Source organism: Chiloscyllium plagiosum, unplaced genomic scaffold (assembly GCF_037043375.1).
Source record: "Chiloscyllium plagiosum isolate Xiang-an unplaced genomic scaffold, Cpla_swu_hap1 HiC_scaffold_18, whole genome shotgun sequence".
NCBI classification, from domain to species: Eukaryota; Metazoa; Chordata; class Chondrichthyes; order Orectolobiformes; family Hemiscylliidae; genus Chiloscyllium; species Chiloscyllium plagiosum.
Genome location: NW_028270156.1, coordinates 11,606,315 through 11,627,521, shown reverse-complemented (window position 1 = coordinate 11,627,521; position 21,207 = coordinate 11,606,315). Strand labels below are relative to the sequence as shown.

Below are 21,207 nucleotides of genomic sequence, written 5' to 3'. Positions count from 1 at the left end.
CTTACCATTAAGTGTTTAAGTCCTGTTGAGATTTGCTTTCCCAAAATGCAGCACCTCGCATTTATCTGAATTAAACTTCATCTGCCACTTCTCAGCCCATTGGCCCATCTGGTCCAGATCCTGTTGTAATCTGAGGTAACCCTCTTCACTGTCCACTACACCTCCAATTTTGGTGTCATCTGCAAACTCACTAACTGTACCTCTTATGCTCGCATCCAAATCATTTATGTAAATGACGAAAAGTAGAGGGCCCAGCACCGATCCTTGTGGCAATCCACTGGTCACAGGCCTCCAGTCTGAAAAACAACCCTCCACCACCACCCTCTGTCTTCTACCTTTGAGCGAGTTCTGTATCCAAATGGCTAGTTCTCCCTGTATTCCATGAGATCTAACCTTGCTAATCAGTCTCCCATGGGGAACCTTGTCGAATGCCTTACTGAAGTCCATATAGATCACATCTGCTGCTCTGCCCTCATCAATCTTCTTTGTTACTTCTTCAAAAAACTCAATCAAGTTTGTGAGACATGATTTCCCAGGCACAAAGCCATGTTGGCTATCCCGAATCAGTCCTTGCCTTTCCAAATACATGTACATCCTGTCCCTCAGGATTCCCTCCAACAACTTGCCCACCACTGAGGTCAGACTCACCGGTCTATAGTTCCCTGGCATGTCTTTACTGCCCTTCTTAAACAGTGACACCAAGTTTGCCAACCTCCAGTGTTCAGGCACCTCACCTGTGACTATTGATGATACAAATATCTCAGCAACAGGCGCAGCAATCACTTCTCTAGCTTCCCACAGAGTTCTTGGGTACACCTGATCAGGTCCTGGGGATTTATCCACCTTTAACTGTTTCAAGACATCCAGCACTTCCTCCTCTGTAATCTGGACATTTTGCAAGGTGTCACCATCTATTTCCCTACAGTCTATATCTTCCATATCCTTTTCCACAGTAAATACTGATGCAAAATATTCATTTATATTTTCTGTGGCTCCACACAAAGGCCACCTTGCTGAACTTTGAGGGGCCCTATTCTCTCCCTAGTTACCCTTTTGTCCTTAATATCTTTGTAAAAACCTTTTGGATTCTCCTTAATTCTATTTGCCAACGCTATCTCATGTCCCCGTTTTGCCCTCCTGATTTCCCTCTTAAGTATACTCCTACTTTCTTTATACTCTTCTAAGGATTCACTCGATCTATCCTGTCTATACCTGACATATGCTTCCTTCTTTTTCTTAACCAATCCCTCAATTTCTTTAGTCATCCCGCATTCCCTATATGTATTAGCCATCCCTTTCACCCTGACAGGAATATACTTTCTCTGGGTTCTTGTTATCTCATTTTTGAAGGCTTCCCATTTTCCAGCCGTCCCTTTACCTGCAAACATCTGCCTCCAATCAGCTTTTGAAAGTTCTTGCCTAATAACGTCAAAATTGGCCTTTCTCCAATTTGGAACTTCAACTTTTAGATCTGGTCTATCATTTTCCATCACTATTTTAAAACAAATAGAATTATGGTCGTTGGCCCCAAAGTGCTCTCCCACTGACACCTCAGTCACCTGCCCTGCCTTATTTCCCAAGAATAGGTCAAGTTTTGCACCTTCTCTAGTAGGTACATCCACATACTGAATCAGAAAATTGTCTTATACACACTTAAGAAATTCTTCTCCATCTAAACCTTTAACACTATGGCAATCCCAGTCTATGTTTGGAAAGTTAAAATCCCCTACTATAACTACCCTATTATTCTTACAGATAGCTGAGATCTCCTTACAAGTTTGTTTCTCAATTTCCCTCTGACTATTGGGGGGTCTATAATACAATCCCAATAATGTGATCATCCCTTTCTTATCTCTCAGTTCCACCCAAATAACTTCCCTGGATGTATTTCCGGGAATATCTTCCCTCAGCACAGCTGTAATGCTATCCCTTATCAAAAATGCCACACCCCCTCCTCTTTTGCCTCCCTTTCTATCCTTCCCGTAGCATTTGTATCCTGGAACATTAAGCTGCCAGTCCTGCCCATCTCTGAAGAAGGGCTTATGCCCGAAACGTCGATTCTCCTGTTCCTTGGATTCTGCCTGACCTGCTGCGCTTTTCCAGCAACACATTTTCAGCTCTGCCCATCTCTGAGCCATTTTTCCATAATTGCTATGATATCCCAGTCCCATGTTCCTATCCATGCCCTGAGTTCATCTGCCATCCCTGTTAGGCCCCTTGCATTGAAATAAATGCAGTTTAATTTATTAGTCCTACCTTGTCCGTGTCTGCCCTGACTGTTTGACTCACTTCTGTTCTCAGCTTCTGGATTAGTGGTGCTGGAAGAGCACAGCAGTTCAGACAACATCCAAGGAGCAGCTGCTGTGCTCTTCCAGCAACACTAATCCAGAATCTGGTTTCCAGCATCTGCAGTCATTGTTTTTACCTCTGTTCTCAGCTGTACCTGTCTCAGATTGATCTCTTTCCTCACTATCTCCCTGGGTCCCCCCCCCCCCCCCCCCCCCCACCCCCCACCTTACTCGTTTAAATCCTCCCGTGGAGTTCTAGCAGATTTCCCTGCCAGTATATTAGTCCCCTTCCAATTTAGGTGCAATCCATCCTTCTTGTACAGGTCACTTCTACCCCAAAAGAGATTCCAATGATCTAAAAATGTGAATCCTTCTCCCATACACCAGCTCCTCAGCCTGCATTCATCTGCTCTATCCTCCTATCTCTATCCTCCTATTCCTGCCCTCACTAGCTCGTAGCACCGGGAGTAATCCAGATATTACTACCCTTGAGGACCTCCTTTTTAAATTTCTGCCTAACTCTCTGCAATCTCCCTTCAGAATCTCAACCTTTTCCCTTCCAATGTCATTGTTTCCAATGTGGATAATGACCTCCTGCTGGCCCCTCTCCCCCGTGAGAACATTCTGCACCCTCTCTGAGTCATCCTTGATCCTGGCACCAGGGAAACAACACACCATTCTGCTTTTTCTCTGCTGGCCACAGAAACGTCTGTCTGTACCTCTGACTACAGAATCCCCTTACACAATTGATCTCTTAGAAGCTGACGTACCTCTCGTTGCATTAGAGCCAGTCTCAATACCAGAAACTTGGCTGTTCATGCTACGTTCCCCTGAGAATCCATCAGCCCCTACATTTTCCAAAACAGCATACCTGTTTTAAATGGGTATAGAGTAAGAGTCAAATCTGACTATTCTTTGGATAATGAGCTGAGATAACTGTGACCTTTAACAGTACTGCTGAAACAACTAACTGAAATGATTTACTGAGTTCCTACAAAAAGTTAGTTTTCAGTATATACAGACTTCCAGACAGCTATGTTATTTTCCATATTGAAATTTGCAATTATTTTAATTGAGAAGCACAATTCTTTGGAGACTGATTTTATCCTTTTCAAATTCTGAATTGCTTGGAAAAATTCAACAAATGTCATATTTCCTTTCACAATGCATGCTCTAAATCGAGAGCACAATGAGCTGTAAAGTTCCCAAGTAGCTCCTTCTGTTTTGTCACCACAGGGACAATAACTTTTCTATTGTCGTTAGCTGGTGGGGAAAGCAATGATAAAATGACATGCATCTTCTCCAGAGCTTACCATAAAGAAAATTCCTGAGACAGACACAAGGAGTCGACTGAGTTTATCGAGAAATGGCTGGAATGGTTCTGGCTTTCCTGTAATGGGGTTCACACGCTCCTTTTTGGAATATTTCGCTTCAAACTGAGGGCGGAGTTCTTCCTGTGACAAAGGAACAACAATATCATTATGGGGGATTTTCGACAGTGCTCCATATTATGAAAGCTAGTTCCTTTCTAAGTTGCAGAGATTCCATTTGTAAAACTGGGAAATAAAGTTATAAAATTGGGGCGACATGGAGGCTCAGTGGTTAGCACTGCTGCCTCACAGCACCAGGGTCCCAGGTTCGATTCCATCCTCGGGTGACTGTTTGTGTGGAGCTTGTACATTCTCCCCATGTCTGTGTGGTTTTGCTCTGGTTTCCTCCCACAGTCCGTAGATGTGCAGGTTAGGTGGATTGGCCATGCTAAATTGCCCAGTGTCCAGGGATGTGTAGGCTAGGTGAGTTAGCCATGGGAAAATACAGGGATAGGGTAAGTCTGGGCAGGGTATTCTTCGGAGCGTTGGTGTGGACTAGATGGATTGAATGGCCTGCTATCAGATTCCATGAAGTGTGGTGAACTGTGTTAAAAGGATGCTATTACCTAGCATTGTGCTAATGCCATCAGATGGCTGCCAAAAAGAAAAGTTCCTTTAAAAGCACATCATGAACAGAGCAGCATTGTTGACCTTGTCTGGAATTTCTTCAACAGGTCACTGAAACGGAGTGTTATTCATTCATTCACGGTATGTGAGCATCGCTAGCTAGGTCAGCATTTCTTCCCTGTCCTTAATTTCCTTGGCGGTGGTGTGCTGCCCCTGCAGGCCTTGTGGTGTAAGTACAGCCACAGAACTGTTAGGGAAGGACTCCCAGGACTTTGATCCACTGAAAGCGAAGGGAAAGAAATATAGGTCCAGGCCAGGATGGGGTGTGATTTGGAGTTTAAAGAAAGTGATGTTCCCAGGCATCTGCCCCTCTTATAAAGGTCCTGGATTTGGAAGGTGCCGTGGAGGGAGCCTTGGGGAGCTGGTGTAGAACTTCTTGTTGATGCCACACCCTGCTGTCAGTGTGCTGGTGGCGGAGAGGAATGAATGTTGAAAGTCATGGAACAGGGTGCCTTCCTAGGGGATTGCTCTGTCCTGAATGGTTTATGTGTTTCTGGAGTTGTACTCAGAAAATCCAGACAAATGCAGACCATTCCATCACATTGCTGACTTGTACCTTGCAATAGGCGAAGGATTCAGGGGTGTTACTCTTCGCTGAATGCCCAATTAGGTTTTGTTTTAGACAATGGTGACTCTTGGGGTATTTTTGCTTGGGAATCTAACAATGGTACTACCATGCAAGGAGAGGTTATTACCCACCTAGCCTGTCCCAAACTGCTCCTGGGGTTGTGGCAGAATTTTTCAGTTCAACCTGCAGAATGGTTCAAATTTGCTGATATCCAAATTTGCTGATGACAAATACATAGGTGGCATTGTAGACAATGTAGCTGATAGCATATATTGGTAGGGATATTGGTAGACTTGGTGAATGGGCAAAACTATGGCAGATGGATTTTAATGTAAGCAAATGTGAGGTTATCCACTTTAGACTGAAGAAGAGTAGATCAGAGTACTTTCCAGATGAAGTAAAGTTAAATACAATGGATGTCCAAAGAGACTCGGGGTGGATTCTGGTGCATAGATCTTTAAGATGCATAACTGCAGAAAGTAATCAAAAAAGCTAATGGAAAGATGGCCTTTATCTCTAGAGGACTTCCTATCGGAAGGATGTTGTGAAACATGAAAGTTTTCAGAAAAGATTTACAAGGATGTTGACAGGGTTGGAGGATTTGAGCTATCGGGAGAGGTTGAATAGCTGGGGCTGTTTCGCCTGGAGCGTCAGAGGCTGAAGGGTGACCCTATAGAGGTTTATAAAATCATGAGGGGCATGGATAGGGGAAATAGACAAAGTCTTTTCCCTGGAGTGAGGAGTCCAGAATTAGCGGGCAGAGGTTTAGGATGAGAGGAGAAAGATATAAAAGAGACCTAAGGGGCAACGTTTTCATGCAGAGGGTGATATGTGTATGGAATGAGCTGCCAGAGGAAGTGGTGGAGGCTAGTAAAATTGCAACATTTAAAAGGCATCTGGATAGGAATTTGAATAGGAAGGGTTTGAAGGGATATAGGACAGGTGCTGGCAGGTGCGACTAGATTGGGTTGGGATATCTGCTCGGCATGGACGAGTTGGACCGAAGGGTCTGTTTCCGTGCTGTACATTTCTATGACTCTATTACTGGAGTATATAGGCACAGAGATTATACTACACTTATACAAAAACTTAGTTAGACTCCACTAGGAGTACTGTGAGCAGTTTCTGGACAGCACACTTTGGGAAGGATATGTTGGCCTTGGAGGGATAACTATGTACGTGTACAAGATGATATTTGGACTTCAGGGATGACACAATTTAGGCCTGTTTTCTTTAGCATTTAAAAGGCTAAGGGGTGATCTATGCAAAGATGTGTAGATACTAATAGGTGGAGACAAGGTAGATAAAGACGTACTTTCCACTGGTTGGGAGTTCTGGAATTAGGGTGCACAGTCTGAGAATTAGAGCTAGATCATTCAGAAGAGATGTTAGGAAGCACCTCGACACAAAAACGATGAAAGAGGTTCAAAACTCTTTTCCACAAGTGGAAGTGGGAACAAAGTCGGTTGATAGATTTAAAATCTGAGATAGACAATTTTTTTTTGTTAAGGAAAGGTATTATGGGATATGGATTTAGGCCACAGACCAGTCATGAATAGTGGGACAGGCTCAAAGGGCTGAGTGGCCTCACCCTATTCCTATGTTCCTAGAACAGACTAACATTTCTATGAGACTGATGATATAGCAGAAGTAAACACTGGGGGTGGGTGGAGACAGACATGCTGTGGAATGCTTCTTTCTTTAGCAATATTCATGTTCTATGAGGCCAAGCAAATACAAGTGGAACAGCTTCAGGAAGAAGATGGACAAAGTTTATTCCCATTTATAAATGATCCACTTAAGGTTTAACATCATCAGGTTGAAAATTTGTTTGGCCAGAACTGCCCTTGAATCTTGACTTAAATCTGGTGTATTCAGCATCTTGCGACAGGGAGCTACGATGAGGGCATCAGGACAGAGTGCACTTGCTCCACAAGGATGGAGCTAATCTAGCTAACACCAAATGATTGGGCCAAGTGTGTGCTGATCAATCAGGGAACAAGGGAGGCCTGTGACTGGGAATGGGTCTTCTAAAGCCAAGCCATGATCCATTACCTTTTCCAACTCCCCATCGTGTTATGACCCCTGCTGCCGTTACAACTGGACTAACCAGAACCTAGAGGGAAGTCTGGCTTGATAGATCACAGAGAAATATTTCTTTGATGTGGCAGTTTTTCACTGAAACATAGGCACACAAGACTATAGCTTCTTTTCAACAATAAAGCAGGAATCTATTACTCAAAATGAAAACAATAAGCAACCAAGCTGCCTAAATCTATCAAACATCATTTGAAATACCTTAAAACACTGGAAAAACAGAGGGATGAATTGTACTTCTTTGGCTGTGCCAGCCTAGGTGAGTTTTCTGGAGGGATTCTCTCTGTGAGACCTAGTCTTGTCACACCTTACCAAATTCACCTTGTTAACAACTTACTTCATTCCTATGGCACCCCATGCGTCCAATTCTATTTCTATTCTAACACCCACAATACCCAAAACATATTACAAAATGCCAGGTTTTTTTGGAGTAGATCAGCACTCCCGACATGCTGCCATCTTTAAATGTCCCATAATACACCTTGCAATGCACTGGCAGTTTGCAGCTTCCTGATCTTTTCCATGGACAAGGGGAACACTGGCATCCTGCTTTGTGGGCAGGGACCTGGAGGTGATGGCAGATGGGGTGACACACAGGAGGGTCATGCCTTCAGTGGATGCCCCAGTACCAACCCTGCCCACCTGGGAGGACTGTCACCGGGGTCAGTGCAGTCTGAGGTTTTTGGAGGAATGCCCAGTAATGTTGGAAAGAAGGCAGTGTCCTTCTATAGTCTGTCAGTGCACATTCATTTTGACTCTTTTTTCCTGCTCCTTCCCACCAAGGCTCATGCTCTATCACACTCACTGTGGCCTGCAACAGCTTCCCTCACTCACGGTCACCCACCCTAAACCCTGCCACCATTCATCCTGCATGCCCTCTGCGCTGCCCACTCACGCCTGGGACGCCTCACTGTCTGCACCAACAGTGCCATCCACTTTCATCACCCATAATATCTGCCTTGCTCTGATTAAAAAAAAAACTGCCCACAGTAGGGCCAGAAATGCCCAGGTGGATAGAAGGCTGCCCCTCCCTTCCCTCCTTCGGTGGCACAGTCGCTCAGTGGTTAGCACTGCAGCTTCACAGCGCCAGGGACCTGGGCTCGAATCCAGCCTTCGGCAACTGTCTGTGTGGACAGTTTGCGTGTCTGCGTGGGTTTCCTCTGGGCGCTCTGGTTTCCTCCCACACTCCAAAGGATGTGCAGGTCAGGTGGATTGGCCAGCCTAAATTGCCAGTAGTGTCCAGGAGTGTGCAAGCCAGGTGGGTTAGCTGTGGGAAATGCAGGGTTACAGGGTCGATGGTAAGTCTGGATGGGATGCTGTTTGGAGGGTCAGTGTGGACTCAGTGGGCTGAATGGCCTGCTTCCACTTTGTAGGGATTCTATTCTCTGATCCTTACCCCTTATGAGGAAACAATCTTGAGTTTGACCACCCTAAGTGGCTGACTGACCGTGTCCAATTTCCTGGACTGGTATCGGAGGCTGACCATCACTTATTGTGCCAGGACCCCCTGAGATCTTGACTTGACTGAGGACTACTGCCAACTATGAGAATTCTACTGGTTTTATGACAGTAAAAAATAGCATGGCCATACAGTAGTAGTGTGAGCCCAGTACCTCTGGCTATGGGGGCAAGGTCCAAAAAGGCAAGGAAGGGGTGCTGTGAGCAATTGGGTAGGCAGAAGGTGAGTGGGCACTAAGACAGCAAGCTCAGAAATACAGCCTAGTCTGGTCATGAGCTGGGTATGTGTCTCTAAGTACAAGGTGTCTTTGCTGCAGTATTACAATGAGGTACAATGCTGATGTGCAGAAGTGCACTGTAAGTGGATAAGAGATGTGCCATGAGAGTTCTGACAATGTCAGATGCCAATGTCCATGGCTCTGGGTTGTGTGTAGCTGGTTCCCATGGAGATGTTGATGTCTGGTGTCTTACATGGATTTGGAGCAAGTCCAGAGCTGAAATCACAAGTACAAGTGCTTATTTATAGTCATAGAGTCATAGAGATGTACAGCATGGAAACACACCCTTCAGTCCAACACATCCATGCTGACCACATATCCTAAGTTAATCTAGTCCCATTTACCAGCACTTGGCCCATATGCCTCTAAACCCTTACTATTCAGCTACCCATCCAGATGCCTTTTAACTGTTGTAATTGTACCAGCCGCAACATGCTTCCTCTGGCAGCTCATTCCATACACGCACAACCCTCTGTGTGAAAAAGTTACCGCTTAGGTCCCTTTCATATCTTTCCCCTCTCACCTTAACCCTATGCCCTCTATCTCTGGACTTCTCTATCCTTGACTATTCACCTCATATCCCTCATGATTTTAAAAACTTCTATAAAATCACCCCTCATCCTCCGACGCTCCAGGGAAAATAGTCTAGCCTTTTCGGCCACTGCCTGTAGCTGAAAACTCCAACCCAAGCAAAATCCTTGTAAATCTTTTCTGAACCCTTTCAAGTTTCACAACATCTTAATCATTGGCATCTATTTTGCTCCCAGTAAATGGTATGATAGAAAGCTGCTCATTAATGGGGTAAGATGCACAATTAATAAGGCCATTAACAAACAATGATCCATGCCCCTTAACATGGAACTGGCTACTCCCAGTGAGAATCACAAATCTACTTCCAGAACTTAGTGAAAAGTTGTTCCTTGTGTCAGATTGCCATCACTGGACTCCTCACGTGGTTTCACCACATTTCTCACCATAGCCCATATAATTGGTGCTCCCATAAAATAAAATTCCATCCAAAGACGCAACTATTCTGCAACACAAGCATTTTCCAGAGTTTTAGATCCTGTATATCAGATCTTTTGGCTTGACTAACTGCTTATTTCCTGTTCTTTCCTGTAATCTGTAAAATCTTCTTGCAAGACTATTCACAAAGCTGAAGTCTTCGACTTGCTTGTTTTTTTTTTCACTAATTGCCGATTTCTAACCTATTATAAACCCGTTTGTCTACAAACATATTTTCCATGACCAATAAGTCTTGGCATGGATTTGAAACTGGAGTTTCTGGACTCAGAGTAGGGATGATATGACTGTCCCACAAAACCTCGTGCTAAGACAGAAACTCCACCCCAGTGGGGAATTAAATTCCTATGTGACGTTCAGGAAGGTCAACTAATGTACAAGTGAAGAGTCATCACAGTCCTTTTTACATGGGCTCAAGATACTTAGATAATCAACTGATACCCTTTATTTATTCATCCTTAAACTTAACTTTACAACTAGCATTACATTAAATCAACTTTATTCCCTATTCCATGCTTTTGCGTGTTCGGAAAGTTCCTGGTGCTCAATTTGTGCTTGACATTTCATAAGCAGCATGCATTTCATTAAAGGTTTTTCAAACTTACCTCTTCCTCTTCCCAATCTATTAGGTCCCAATCATAAGTGAGAACAGCTCGACGCCTTTTCCAGAACTCCAGGAACACTGTGGCTGTAATTATACAAATACAAGATTAGAGACTCTTATGATCTCTGCTGCTGCCATTACTGCTCAGGACCCGTGACTGAAATCCAGCTTGACAGATCATATTTTGTTTTATTTAAAGAGGTGGTCTTTCTCTGAAACATAAGCATGTCAGGTTTCAGATTTGGTTTTGACAATAAAACAGAAGTTTAATGAAGATAAAATGGAACAAATGAATCTATTTTCATATAACACTGTTTGGAAGATCTCAAAATACACAAAACCAAAACAAAATCATATCTGTCCCAACATAATTTCAAATACAAGGGGTGAGTTCCCTTCTGTATTACATCTATAGGTTTGAATTAATTGATTCTTTCAATTCATCGCCTTGAGAATTTGATTGCTATTTTCCTTGATCATTCACAAAACTGACCTGAAACTCTCTTAGGTTCAAATAACCCCTTCAAGATTCTCATAGAACATTTCTGGTCAAGAATTTTCAAACAAACTAATTTTAAATATTTCCTTTCTCCATCATGTAGCCTCAGTCAGTTAGAATCATAGAATCCCTAGAGTGTGGAAACAGGCCATTTGGCCCATTGAGTCCACATCGACCCCCCAAGAGCATCCTACCCAGACCAAACCCCCTACCCCATCCCTGTAACCCTGCATTTCTCATGGCTAATCCACTGAGCCTACACATCTCTAGACACTATGGGCAATTTAGCATGGCCAATCCACCTAACCTACACATCTTCCAACTGTGGGGGATAACCTGGAGTACCCTGAGGAAACCCACACAGACACGGGAGAATGTCCAAACTCCACACAGACCATCACCCGAAGCTGGAATCAAACCCGGGTCTTTGGCGCTGTGAGGTAGCAGCACTAACCACTGAGCCACGGTTACACACGGTTCGTCTGCAAATTGTCCCTAAAGGTTTCCAATCTATGAGTTTCTCCTCGCAAAAAATCAATTATTGATCATCCTCTTAAAATAAAGTAATAAAACTCTCACAATATAAACAAATTTACGTTATCACCCAAGATGGGTACGAGTCACCTCCCGCCTGACACATATTGGTTTTCAGTCGAGAGTGTGGTGCTGGAACAGCACAGCAGATCAGGCAGCATCCGAGGAGCAGGAAAAGTGACGTTTTGGTCAGATCCCCTTCCTGATGAAGAGCTTTTGCCCGAAACGCCGATTTTCCTGCCCCTCAGATGCTGCCTGACCTGTTGTGCTTTTCCAGCACCACACTCTCGACTCTAATCTCCAGCATCTGCAGTCCTCACTTTCAACATATTGGTTTTAAACCAGGGCTCCAGAAAGAGTGACACGTTTATTACTAAACCCTCTCATACAGATAAAGGGATACTAACATGCCATGAGATCAAAATCCAAACTCTACAATAAAATATATTAATATATAAATCATACCCTCTATCACAACATTTAAAAAAATGCATTTAAATAGCATCTTCCACAAACTCAGAATGCCCCAAAATGTAATAAGACAAATGATCAAATAACTGGTTTTTGGTGTTGGTTGAGGGATAAAGGTGAGGCAATCTAACCAGGCCTTCTCTGAATGGAGCCATGGAATCATTTACATGGACCTAAGAGAGTAGACACTAGCTAAAGCATTGTTTTAGCATTATTATATATCTAAAGGACAGTATATCCATCCACAAAGATAAAAATCTAGAGAAAAGAGGAGAGATTGGGAGTGTGAATCTATCGAGAAAGAGACCCTTCCTATTTCAAGAGAAGCATCTAATGGTCAATTTGTGTTGATTTTCTGAGATAAGGAATGAGACATGATGCAAACTTATAATCAAGCTGCCAGTTGAAATGACCCTCCTATTGTCAATACAAGTTAAAGATATGTGGCAAGAAAGTGTTAAGGAAAATATGACAAAGTTCATGTGATTATACAAATCTACACAAACATCAATCTGTCATAGTCAGAGCCAAAATTATGTTTTTACCTTCTTATAAGAGCTTAGCAAAACAAAAGAGCAAGTAGATTTAGGTAATAGACCATGTAACGTCTGAAATCTACAGCCTCAAGCCAGAGTTCTCAACTGAGGTATTCTGGGGAGGAAGAATTGTCCAAAATGTCAACAATTACTGATGTAGCCATGAACAGATAAACCTTTGGCAGAGAAACTGGTCCTTCCTAGGCTGTTTCTTCCAAGGGTTTTCACCATCTATGAATGACCAACTTTAGACTTTCACTGAAACATAGTGACTCCACAAGGTAGAAGATAAGGCAATGCACCCAAAGCATTGACTCTTTTTCTCTCTCCACATATGCTGCCTGCTCTGTTGAGTTTTTCCAGCAATTTCTCTTTTTATTGCATATTTCCGGCATCCACAGTTCCTTGTTCCATTTCAGGAACCAACACAATGTCCACAATTTCACCTTCCCCAGTATTTTTGATCAGCTGGCCACAATTCAGACAGGTAATAAGTGCTTGACGACTGAAGATTCAGTCCATAGTGTCCTGAAGAATTGTCAATGACTTAAAATGGTAACCCGATTCTCTCTTCATAGGGTGTTGCCTGACCTTGTAGCAAGATCATATCTGACAGCATCTGTGGAGAGAGAAACAGAGTTTCACGTTTCGCACCCAGTATGTTTTGAAGAGTCATGCTGGATTCAAACCATCACCTCTGTTTCTCTTTCCAAAGGTGCTGCCAGATCTGCTGGGTTTCTCCAGAATTCTCAGCATTTGATTCTGATTTGCAGCAGTGTTTTTTGCTTTTTTTTAATGTTAGTGATAGAAGGTAAACCCGCACTGATGTCAGTGAACAATTACAGCTTGTATTTAGTATGTAGACTACATTCGGGGAGAGTAGGGGAGGACACCTGTGAAATCTTACACACACAGCTCCCGGTTCTATGTGACCTGATGTTGAGACCTACATTCTCTGTAATTCCCTTTCTGCTGAGCAGATCTCTGAGGTGTTTGCATGGCATTGAAGTCAATGCATCAACACAGTGATCAACATGCACAGAACCTCTGAGCAGCCATGCAGTTTAGAGGGAATGTTATTCATGACACAGCTCCTTATAAGCATTTTCCAGTAATCTTTATTCAGTTAAAGGTGCAGCTAGCCCTTTACCCAACAGACCCATTGAGTGTTCTTGTATATTCCGTTTTCCTTTATTTCCATGTCTTATTTGGTCACTATTGAAGATGATTTTTTTTAAATTCACTCGTGGAACATGGGTGTCACTGGCTGAGCCAGCATCTATTGCCTGTCCCTAGTTGCCCTTGAGAAGGTGATGGTGAGCTGTCTCTTGAACCACTGCAGCCCGTATCCAGGGGTGATGCCATTCGGCATGGCATTGCAGGATTTTGACCCAGTGACATGGAAGGAACAGCGATATATTTCCAAGTCAGGATGGTGAGTGCCTTTGGAGGGTGTTGGTGTTCCCATGTGAATAGCTCAATAAAATAGAGTTTGCCTTTCCAGCTTCATGATGCAGGATGCACACTTCTTTAGAATTCAACTGCCCATCAGTCATCAGGTTTTGTGTGGCTCAAGTCTGTTAACCATTATCACCGAATAGAGCGGAGTTGTGACCTGATCTATCTTTTTTCTTTCTCACACAAGAGCAGTCACACCATAAGGAGCAAAACTTGCATGTGACCCAGATGAAATGAAGCACAGCAGCAAGGTAACAAAGTGAACTGGAAGATAGGGCTTCCTCTGTCTGAACACAAAGCCTTCCCTGAAGAATATTTAACAGTGATATCAGATGATTGCTTGCAGAAATCTCCCTCAGATACTTCTGGATCCTTCAAAAATTTCAAGGCACTTTGTTGAGCCATCCACCTTTACTTTCATAAAAAGAAATTCCACATAATTAAAATGACATACATTTACAAAGACCTCCTCACATCCTCAATGGAAAAGGGTCAGTGTAATTGAGCTTTAAATGTAAAATGAAACCAAAGGAATAATACAAACAAAAGACAGATTGTCGTGCTGCTCTGTAAAGTTGGGAGGTGGCATAATTATGCTAATAGCTTTGAGCGCTCAGTGCTGTTGCCACAGTGATGGTATTATTCCTCAATGCAAGTGTGACCTGCTTTCCCGAATAATGCTCCTTCTCAAGACTTTCAAATACACATCCCTTCACAAAATAATGCATGCATTTAAAATTCAATAATGACAAAAATGATGGATTACAATGCTATATTGTAAACGCAAGTCTGCCTCATTAGAACAAGACTGTACTGCCCAGGTGTGGAGGTGTTGGTGTTGGACTGGGGTAGGAGATAGGCAGAAATCACACAACACCAAGTTATAGTCTTCACCTGACGAAAGAGCAGCGCTCCAAAAGCTCTTAATTTTAAATAAATCTGATTATATCATCAAGTGACAAGTTAAAAGAATCACAAGCAGTACCGGAAGTGTTACCAGGATGGTGAAATTAGTGGAAGTGTGACTAAGTTCGAGGTCAGGTAGCTCAGTTGGTTGGAAGGTTGGTTTGCAATGCAGGATGATGCCAGCAGTGCGGATTCAATTCTCATGAAGGTCCTGCCTTCCCCACCTCATCTGAGAAGTGGTTTAACTCAGGTGTAACTTTCCATCTGTTATCTCCCTCCATTCCTGATTTGTATGCTGAATCTATTAAGTGCTGTGGGCCATCAGCAGCAAACAAAATTGTATACTATGACAATTCTTTAAATATTAATTCTCCTTAATAGGATCACAATGTTATCGAAAGATCCAAAGACCTGAATCATAAAAGAAATATCTGCTGCTATAAACATTGTGGAGTAATAATCAGCAAGAAGAAACTCTAAAGTGAGCCAACGCTTAAAGCATGTCTTCCCAAATATGTTTTCATTATGACCCCATTTCATGTCACCCCATTGTGAAAATCCTAGGGATATGAGAGTTGTTGAGCACAGTTGACAGAGGTTATGGGGCTGTGCCCTTCACGTTGTGCATGGTTAGAAATATTTAAACAGCAGGGAATTTTTTTTTGTAAAGAGCACCTACCTTTTCACACATCTTTGTTTTGCAGCAGTAGCAGCAATTGGGCCTCAAAGAGCATGGATTGAAATGGGCTTCACAACTCTTAATATTCAACCTGAGCTCCAGGGCAACCATTGCTGAAATGAAGCTTGCAACTTCAAAATAATGCCTCATCAGCTCACTGGGGGTCACGACCTATAGCTTGTGAAACCCTGTCTTTAGGCTCATTACTTGCTCAGAGGGGAGACTTCATTAACGGTTGGATAGGATTCCAAACCCATTGCAACCTATTTTAATTTCTGTGTGAACACCATTTTAATAATTACAATGGCAAATGGATGACGTTCCTCCCATAACCTCCCCCCAAAGCATATCTTTAACGATGTGCATGGCAGAACTGATGGTTGTCTGTCCTCTTACTTCTCTCCTCATTGTCACTTCTACTGAAGTCAATGGGCGACAGGCTATCACCTAGTTTTACTGATTTCACCAAACCAAGAGGGTGTTTCCTCTGTCTTTAATACTGGGATGATGCAATCAACTAAAAAAAACAATGCTGAGGAGCAAATACTAGCAACAGAGAAAGGTGGATTGTCCAACAGGAATAGGACAGTTTCCAGGATCCAAATGCAGATCTCTCACATTCTAAGAAATTATACAGCTTGTTCCCAGACCTTAATTTCTGCAACCTGTTTCTTAGAGGGGAGAGCAAGCACATTCTTTCTGTGTGTATTTTTAGTTTACTGCGGTTAAGCACTTTGTTTGCGACATTCCAGGACAATGCAGATGAGATTACACATGTAGAAAGTCATGGGTGTGATACTGCAACACCCTAATACAACGTCATCATTTGAATGAGCTGCCCTTGATGGGAATGTGCACGCCTGACATCGAAATGAAAGCTTCAAATATCATTAAATTAATGTCACTTTCATCCCCTGCTGCAAGTTTCATATTTGCCTTTATGCTTTGCTGATTTTCTTTCACTTACGTCAGATATATTTTGTCAGTTTTCTTCACAAAATTAACACCAATTACTTTAAATTTATTTTTAAAATTGCATCAGACTTGAAAGGATTTATTTCACATGTTTTCTTCTACGCCTTTATAAACTCTACGATTTACTCCAGTTGCTTTCACTTTTTTCTGCTCACTTGAGTTTGAAGTTAATGAGATAAATAAATTTCGCTGTTTAAGATCTTTTCCCACCTGGTTCTCCATCAGTCTAAACCCTTTTTCATCATACGTCCATCCCACTGTCCATCAGATTAATCAATGCTACCTGCCTCAAACTGAAATTCTCTGTTTGATCTGTTAATGATTTTCTCATATTTATTCACTTTGTAAGAGAGAATACTGCTGAAGCTTTTTGTATTGCAACCCTCAGTAACATGCAAAAGGTGTCAAACTTTGAATAATCTTGCTCATTTGTACCACATCGAGGTACCATTTATACCTTGATCTGGACTCACTCGTAATTGGAAATAGTTCTCGCCCTCATTAAATTCCTTTATCACTTTAAAAATCTCTGTAAGGTTGCCCTTCCTCTTCTAGAGACTAACAAAACCTCCAAATCATTCACAATAGCAGAACCCCACCCCCACCCCCACATTTAAGTTACGATAATGTCACTCACCCCATACTCCCTCCTATCCAGTACGAACGCTTGTTAAAATCTCATTTCCTCTCAAATTTGCATTATTTATTGAACACCTATTGATCTAATCGGGCTACCTTCCAAGACTGTGTGAATAGCAAAAGATAATAAAGATGAATGTTCCTTTACTTCTAAATGTTTCAACTATCCAACTGATCAGCTGATTAATGAACAAGGCCTTTAAATAGTTGGCTACAAATGTTGTCGCACTGTTGTCAACTTACAAAACAAATTTCACAATTTCAGCATGTTTGGGAGTACTTGTGAACAGAAATCAGTTAACATTTTGGGTCTAGTGACCCTTTCTCAGAACTGAAACGTAAACTCTCATTTCTCTCCACAGATGCTGCCAGACCTGCTGAGCTTTTCCAGCAACTCATCTTTTTGTTTCTGATTTACAGCATCTGCAGTTCTTTTGGTTCTTATTAAGTTTCACAAGTTATTGGAACAAAAATCCATTTAATATCTATTTCAAAAAATCAATGTTATGTCTCTGCCAGAAGGTGAGATTCTGAAGTGTGTGCAATGGTCATGTATCCCATTGTATTTTGTGGAAGTATGCTATGTACCAATTGCTAGTTGTCTTTTCTGACATATGAACTAACTAAACTTCAAACGTTATTTATTGGCTGCTGCTTTATTTCAAGTTGTCCCTCTGTAACTGCATCCTTGACTTCCTGACCCACAGACCGCAATCTGTAAGGATAGGTGACAACACCTCCCCGACGATAATCCTCAACACCAGTACCCATAAGGCGGTGTACTCAGCCCCTTACTATACTCATTATACACCCACCACAGTGTGGCCAAATTCAGCTCTAATTGCATTTACAAATTTGCTGATGACATCATCGTAGTTGATTGGGTTGCAAACAACGACAAGACATAGTACAAGGAGGAGACAGACAGCTCAGTGGTGTGGTGCAACAGCAACAGTCTCTCCTTCAGTGTCAGTAGGAAGCACAGTGGAGGACACACCCCTGTCTGTATCAATGGTGCTGAGGTGGAGGTCGTTGAGTGCTTCAAGTTCCTAGGAGTAGATATCACCACAATCAGTTCTGGTCCATTTACGTCAATGCTCCAATCAAGAAAGCACAGCAACACTTCTACTTCCTCAAAAGGCGACGGAAATTCGGCAAGTCCACAAGGACTCTTACCTATATTTATCGACGCACCACAGAAAGCATCCTATCGAGATGCATCACATTTTGGTATGGCAAATGCTCTGCCAAAGACTACAAGAAATTGCAGGAATTGTGAAAGCAGCCAAGCCAGCCTTCCTTCCATTGACCCTATATACTGTTGTGTAAAAAACAGCCAGCATATTCAAAGACCCGTCCCACTCTGGTTATACAGAATAACCTCGATAATCTGAACATTTCATTCAGATAACGGATTGTTCAGACAACTGATCTGGGTTCCTAGGGCAGCAGCAACAACAGAAACAGGGTTCCCATGGCGGCTACAATACCAGGAACAGGGATCCCTGTGGAGATGGAGACAATAACAGGAAGAGGGATCCCCATGGGGGTGGAGGCAATAGCAGGAAGAGGGATCCCCGTGGGGGCGGCTACAATACCAGGAACAGGGATCCCCGTGGGGGTGGGGACAATATCAGGAACAGGATCCCTGTGGGGGTGGAGGCAATAGCAGGAACAGGATCCCTGTGGGGGTGGAGGCAATAGCAGGAACAGGATCCCCGTGGGGGTGGGGACAATAGCAAGAACAGGATCCCCGTGGGGGTGGGGACAATAGCAGTAACAGGATCCCCGTGGGGGTGGGGACAATAGCAAGAACAGGATCCCCGTGAGGGTGGAGACAATAGCAGGAACAGGGATCCCCGTGGGGGTGGGGACAATAGCAGGAATGGGATCCCCGTGGGGGTGGGGACAATAGCAGTAACAGGATCCCCGTGGGGGTGGGGACAATAGCAGTAACAGGATCCCCGTGGGGGTGGGGACAATAGCAGGAACAGGATCCCCGTGGGGGTGGAGGCAATAGCAGGAACAGGATCCCCGTGGGGGTGGGGACAATAGCAGGAACAGGGATCCCCGTGGGGGTGGGGACAATAGCAGGAATGGGATCCCCGTGGGGGTGGGGACAATAGCAGTAACAGGATCCCCGTGGGGGTGGGGACAATAGCAGGAACAGGAACCCCGTGGGGGTGGGGACAATAGCAGTAACAGGATCCCCGTGGGGGTGGGGACAATAGCAGGAACAGGGATCCCCGTGGGGGTGGGGACAATAGCAGTAACAGGATCCCAGTGGGAGTGGGGACAATAGCAGGAACAGGAACCCCGTGGGGGTGGGGACAATAGCAGTAACAGGGATCCCGTGGGGGTGGGGACAATAGCAGGAACAGGATCCCCGTGGGGGTGGAGGCAATAGCAGGAACAGGATCCCCGTGGGGGTGGGGACAATAGCAAGAACAGGATCCCCGTGAGGGTGGAGACAATAGCAGGAACAGGGATCCCCGTGGGGGTGGGGACAATAGCAGGAATGGGATCCCCGTGGGGGTGGGGACAATAGCAGTAACAGGATCCCCGTGGGGGTGGGGACAATAGCAGTAACAGGATCCCCGTGGGGGTGGGGACAATAGCAGGAACAGGGATCCCCGTGGGGGTGGGGACAATAGCAGGAATGGGATCCCCGTGGGGGTGGGGACAATAGCAGTAACAGGATCCCCGTGGGGGTGGGGACAATAGCAGGAACAGGAACCCCGTGGGGGTGGGGACAATAGCAGTAACAGGATCCCCGTGGGGGTGGGGACAATAGCAGGAACAGGGATCCCCGTGGGGGTGGGGACAATAGCAGTAACAGGATCCCAGTGGGAGTGGGGACAATAGCAGGAACAGGAACCCCGTGGGGGTGGGGACAATAGCAGTAACAGGGATCCCGTGGGGGTGGGGACAATAGCAGGAAGAGGGATCCCCATGGGGGTGGAGGCAATAGCAGGAACAGGATCCCAGTGGGGGTGGGGACAATAGCAGGAACAGGAAACCCGTGGGGGTGGGGACAATAGCAGGAACAGGAAACCCGTGGGGTGGGGACAATAGCAGGAACAGGATCCCCGTGGGGTGGGGGCAATAGTAGGAACAGGGAACCCCGTGGGGGTAGGGACAATAGCAGGAACAGGATCCCCGTGGGATGGGGGCAATAGTAGGAACAGGGATCCCCGTGGGGGTGGGGACAATAGTAGGAACAGGGATCCCCGTGGGGGTGGAGGCAATAGCAGGAACAGGATCCCCGTGGGGGTGGGGACAATATCAAGAACAGGGATCCCGTGGGGGTGGAGGCAATAGCAGGAACAGGGATCCCTGTGCTCCCGCCACCTGCCTAGACTGCCTGCTCTTGCTGTCCTTTTATTTAAATTTATTAACATTTTTACGGGACCTTGAGCTCTTGTTTGGATAATCTGAAATTCGGATAATTGATTTTCTGTATTCTCTTCCATCCTGTTCCATCGGGCAGAAGGTGTGAACGTTTAAATACACATATGAACAGATTCAAAAACAACATCTTCCCTGCCGTAATCAAGCTTTTGAATGGACGTTTCTAATGTTAGGTTGATCTCTCTCTCTCTGCACCTTCTGTGGCTGTAACACTGTGTATTTCAACCTCTGAAAAAAAGAACAGGAAGTGATATCATCCACCGTAACAGACCAAGACACACAAGTAGAAAGTGGGACAGAATACCAGAGCTTCATCGGAGGCTCACTGATGATGTTACATGGCATGGTGACAAAATGTCTGAGAACAAATTTACCAGCTCAGCGAACACTCTCACAACCTGATCCATAAACCTGAGCTACAAATCTTCTCCAAAAATTACAAACTCTATTCTGCACTCTGTTCTGCTCTTCTGATGCACTTTGTATGGTACGACCTACCTGTAGAGCACGCAAAACCACATTTTCCACTGCTCCGCAGTATGTGTGGTAACAATTAATCAAAATCAAACTCAAAAACAACAGATTCAAGAACAGCTTCTTCCCTGTTATTATCAGACTTATGAACAGACCTCACACCTTCTTTCTCCACACCTTCTCTAACTGCTACACTACATTCTGTCCTATTAGCCTGATGTACTTATGTAAGGCACAATTTGTCTGGTTACCGTGCAAGACAATACTTATCACTGTATCTCGGTATATGACAATAATAAATTAAATCAATGT

At 44.1% G+C, this 21,207-nt stretch overlaps 1 protein-coding gene across 1 annotated transcript in view; it reads right to left on the bottom strand.

Annotated features, from left to right (window-relative positions):
• The window catches only part of ano3 (anoctamin 3), a 571,317-nt gene that overhangs the window by 79,692 nt on the left and 470,418 nt on the right, over positions 1 to 21,207 (bottom strand). The window contains exons 16-17 of the mRNA XM_087996305.1: positions 10,315 to 10,397; positions 3,602 to 3,742 (exon numbers count right to left, since the gene is read on the bottom strand). Of these exons, the coding sequence (XP_087852431.1) occupies positions 3,602 to 3,742; positions 10,315 to 10,397 (224 nt within the window). The remainder of the gene's footprint in view (positions 1 to 3,601; positions 3,743 to 10,314; positions 10,398 to 21,207) is intronic.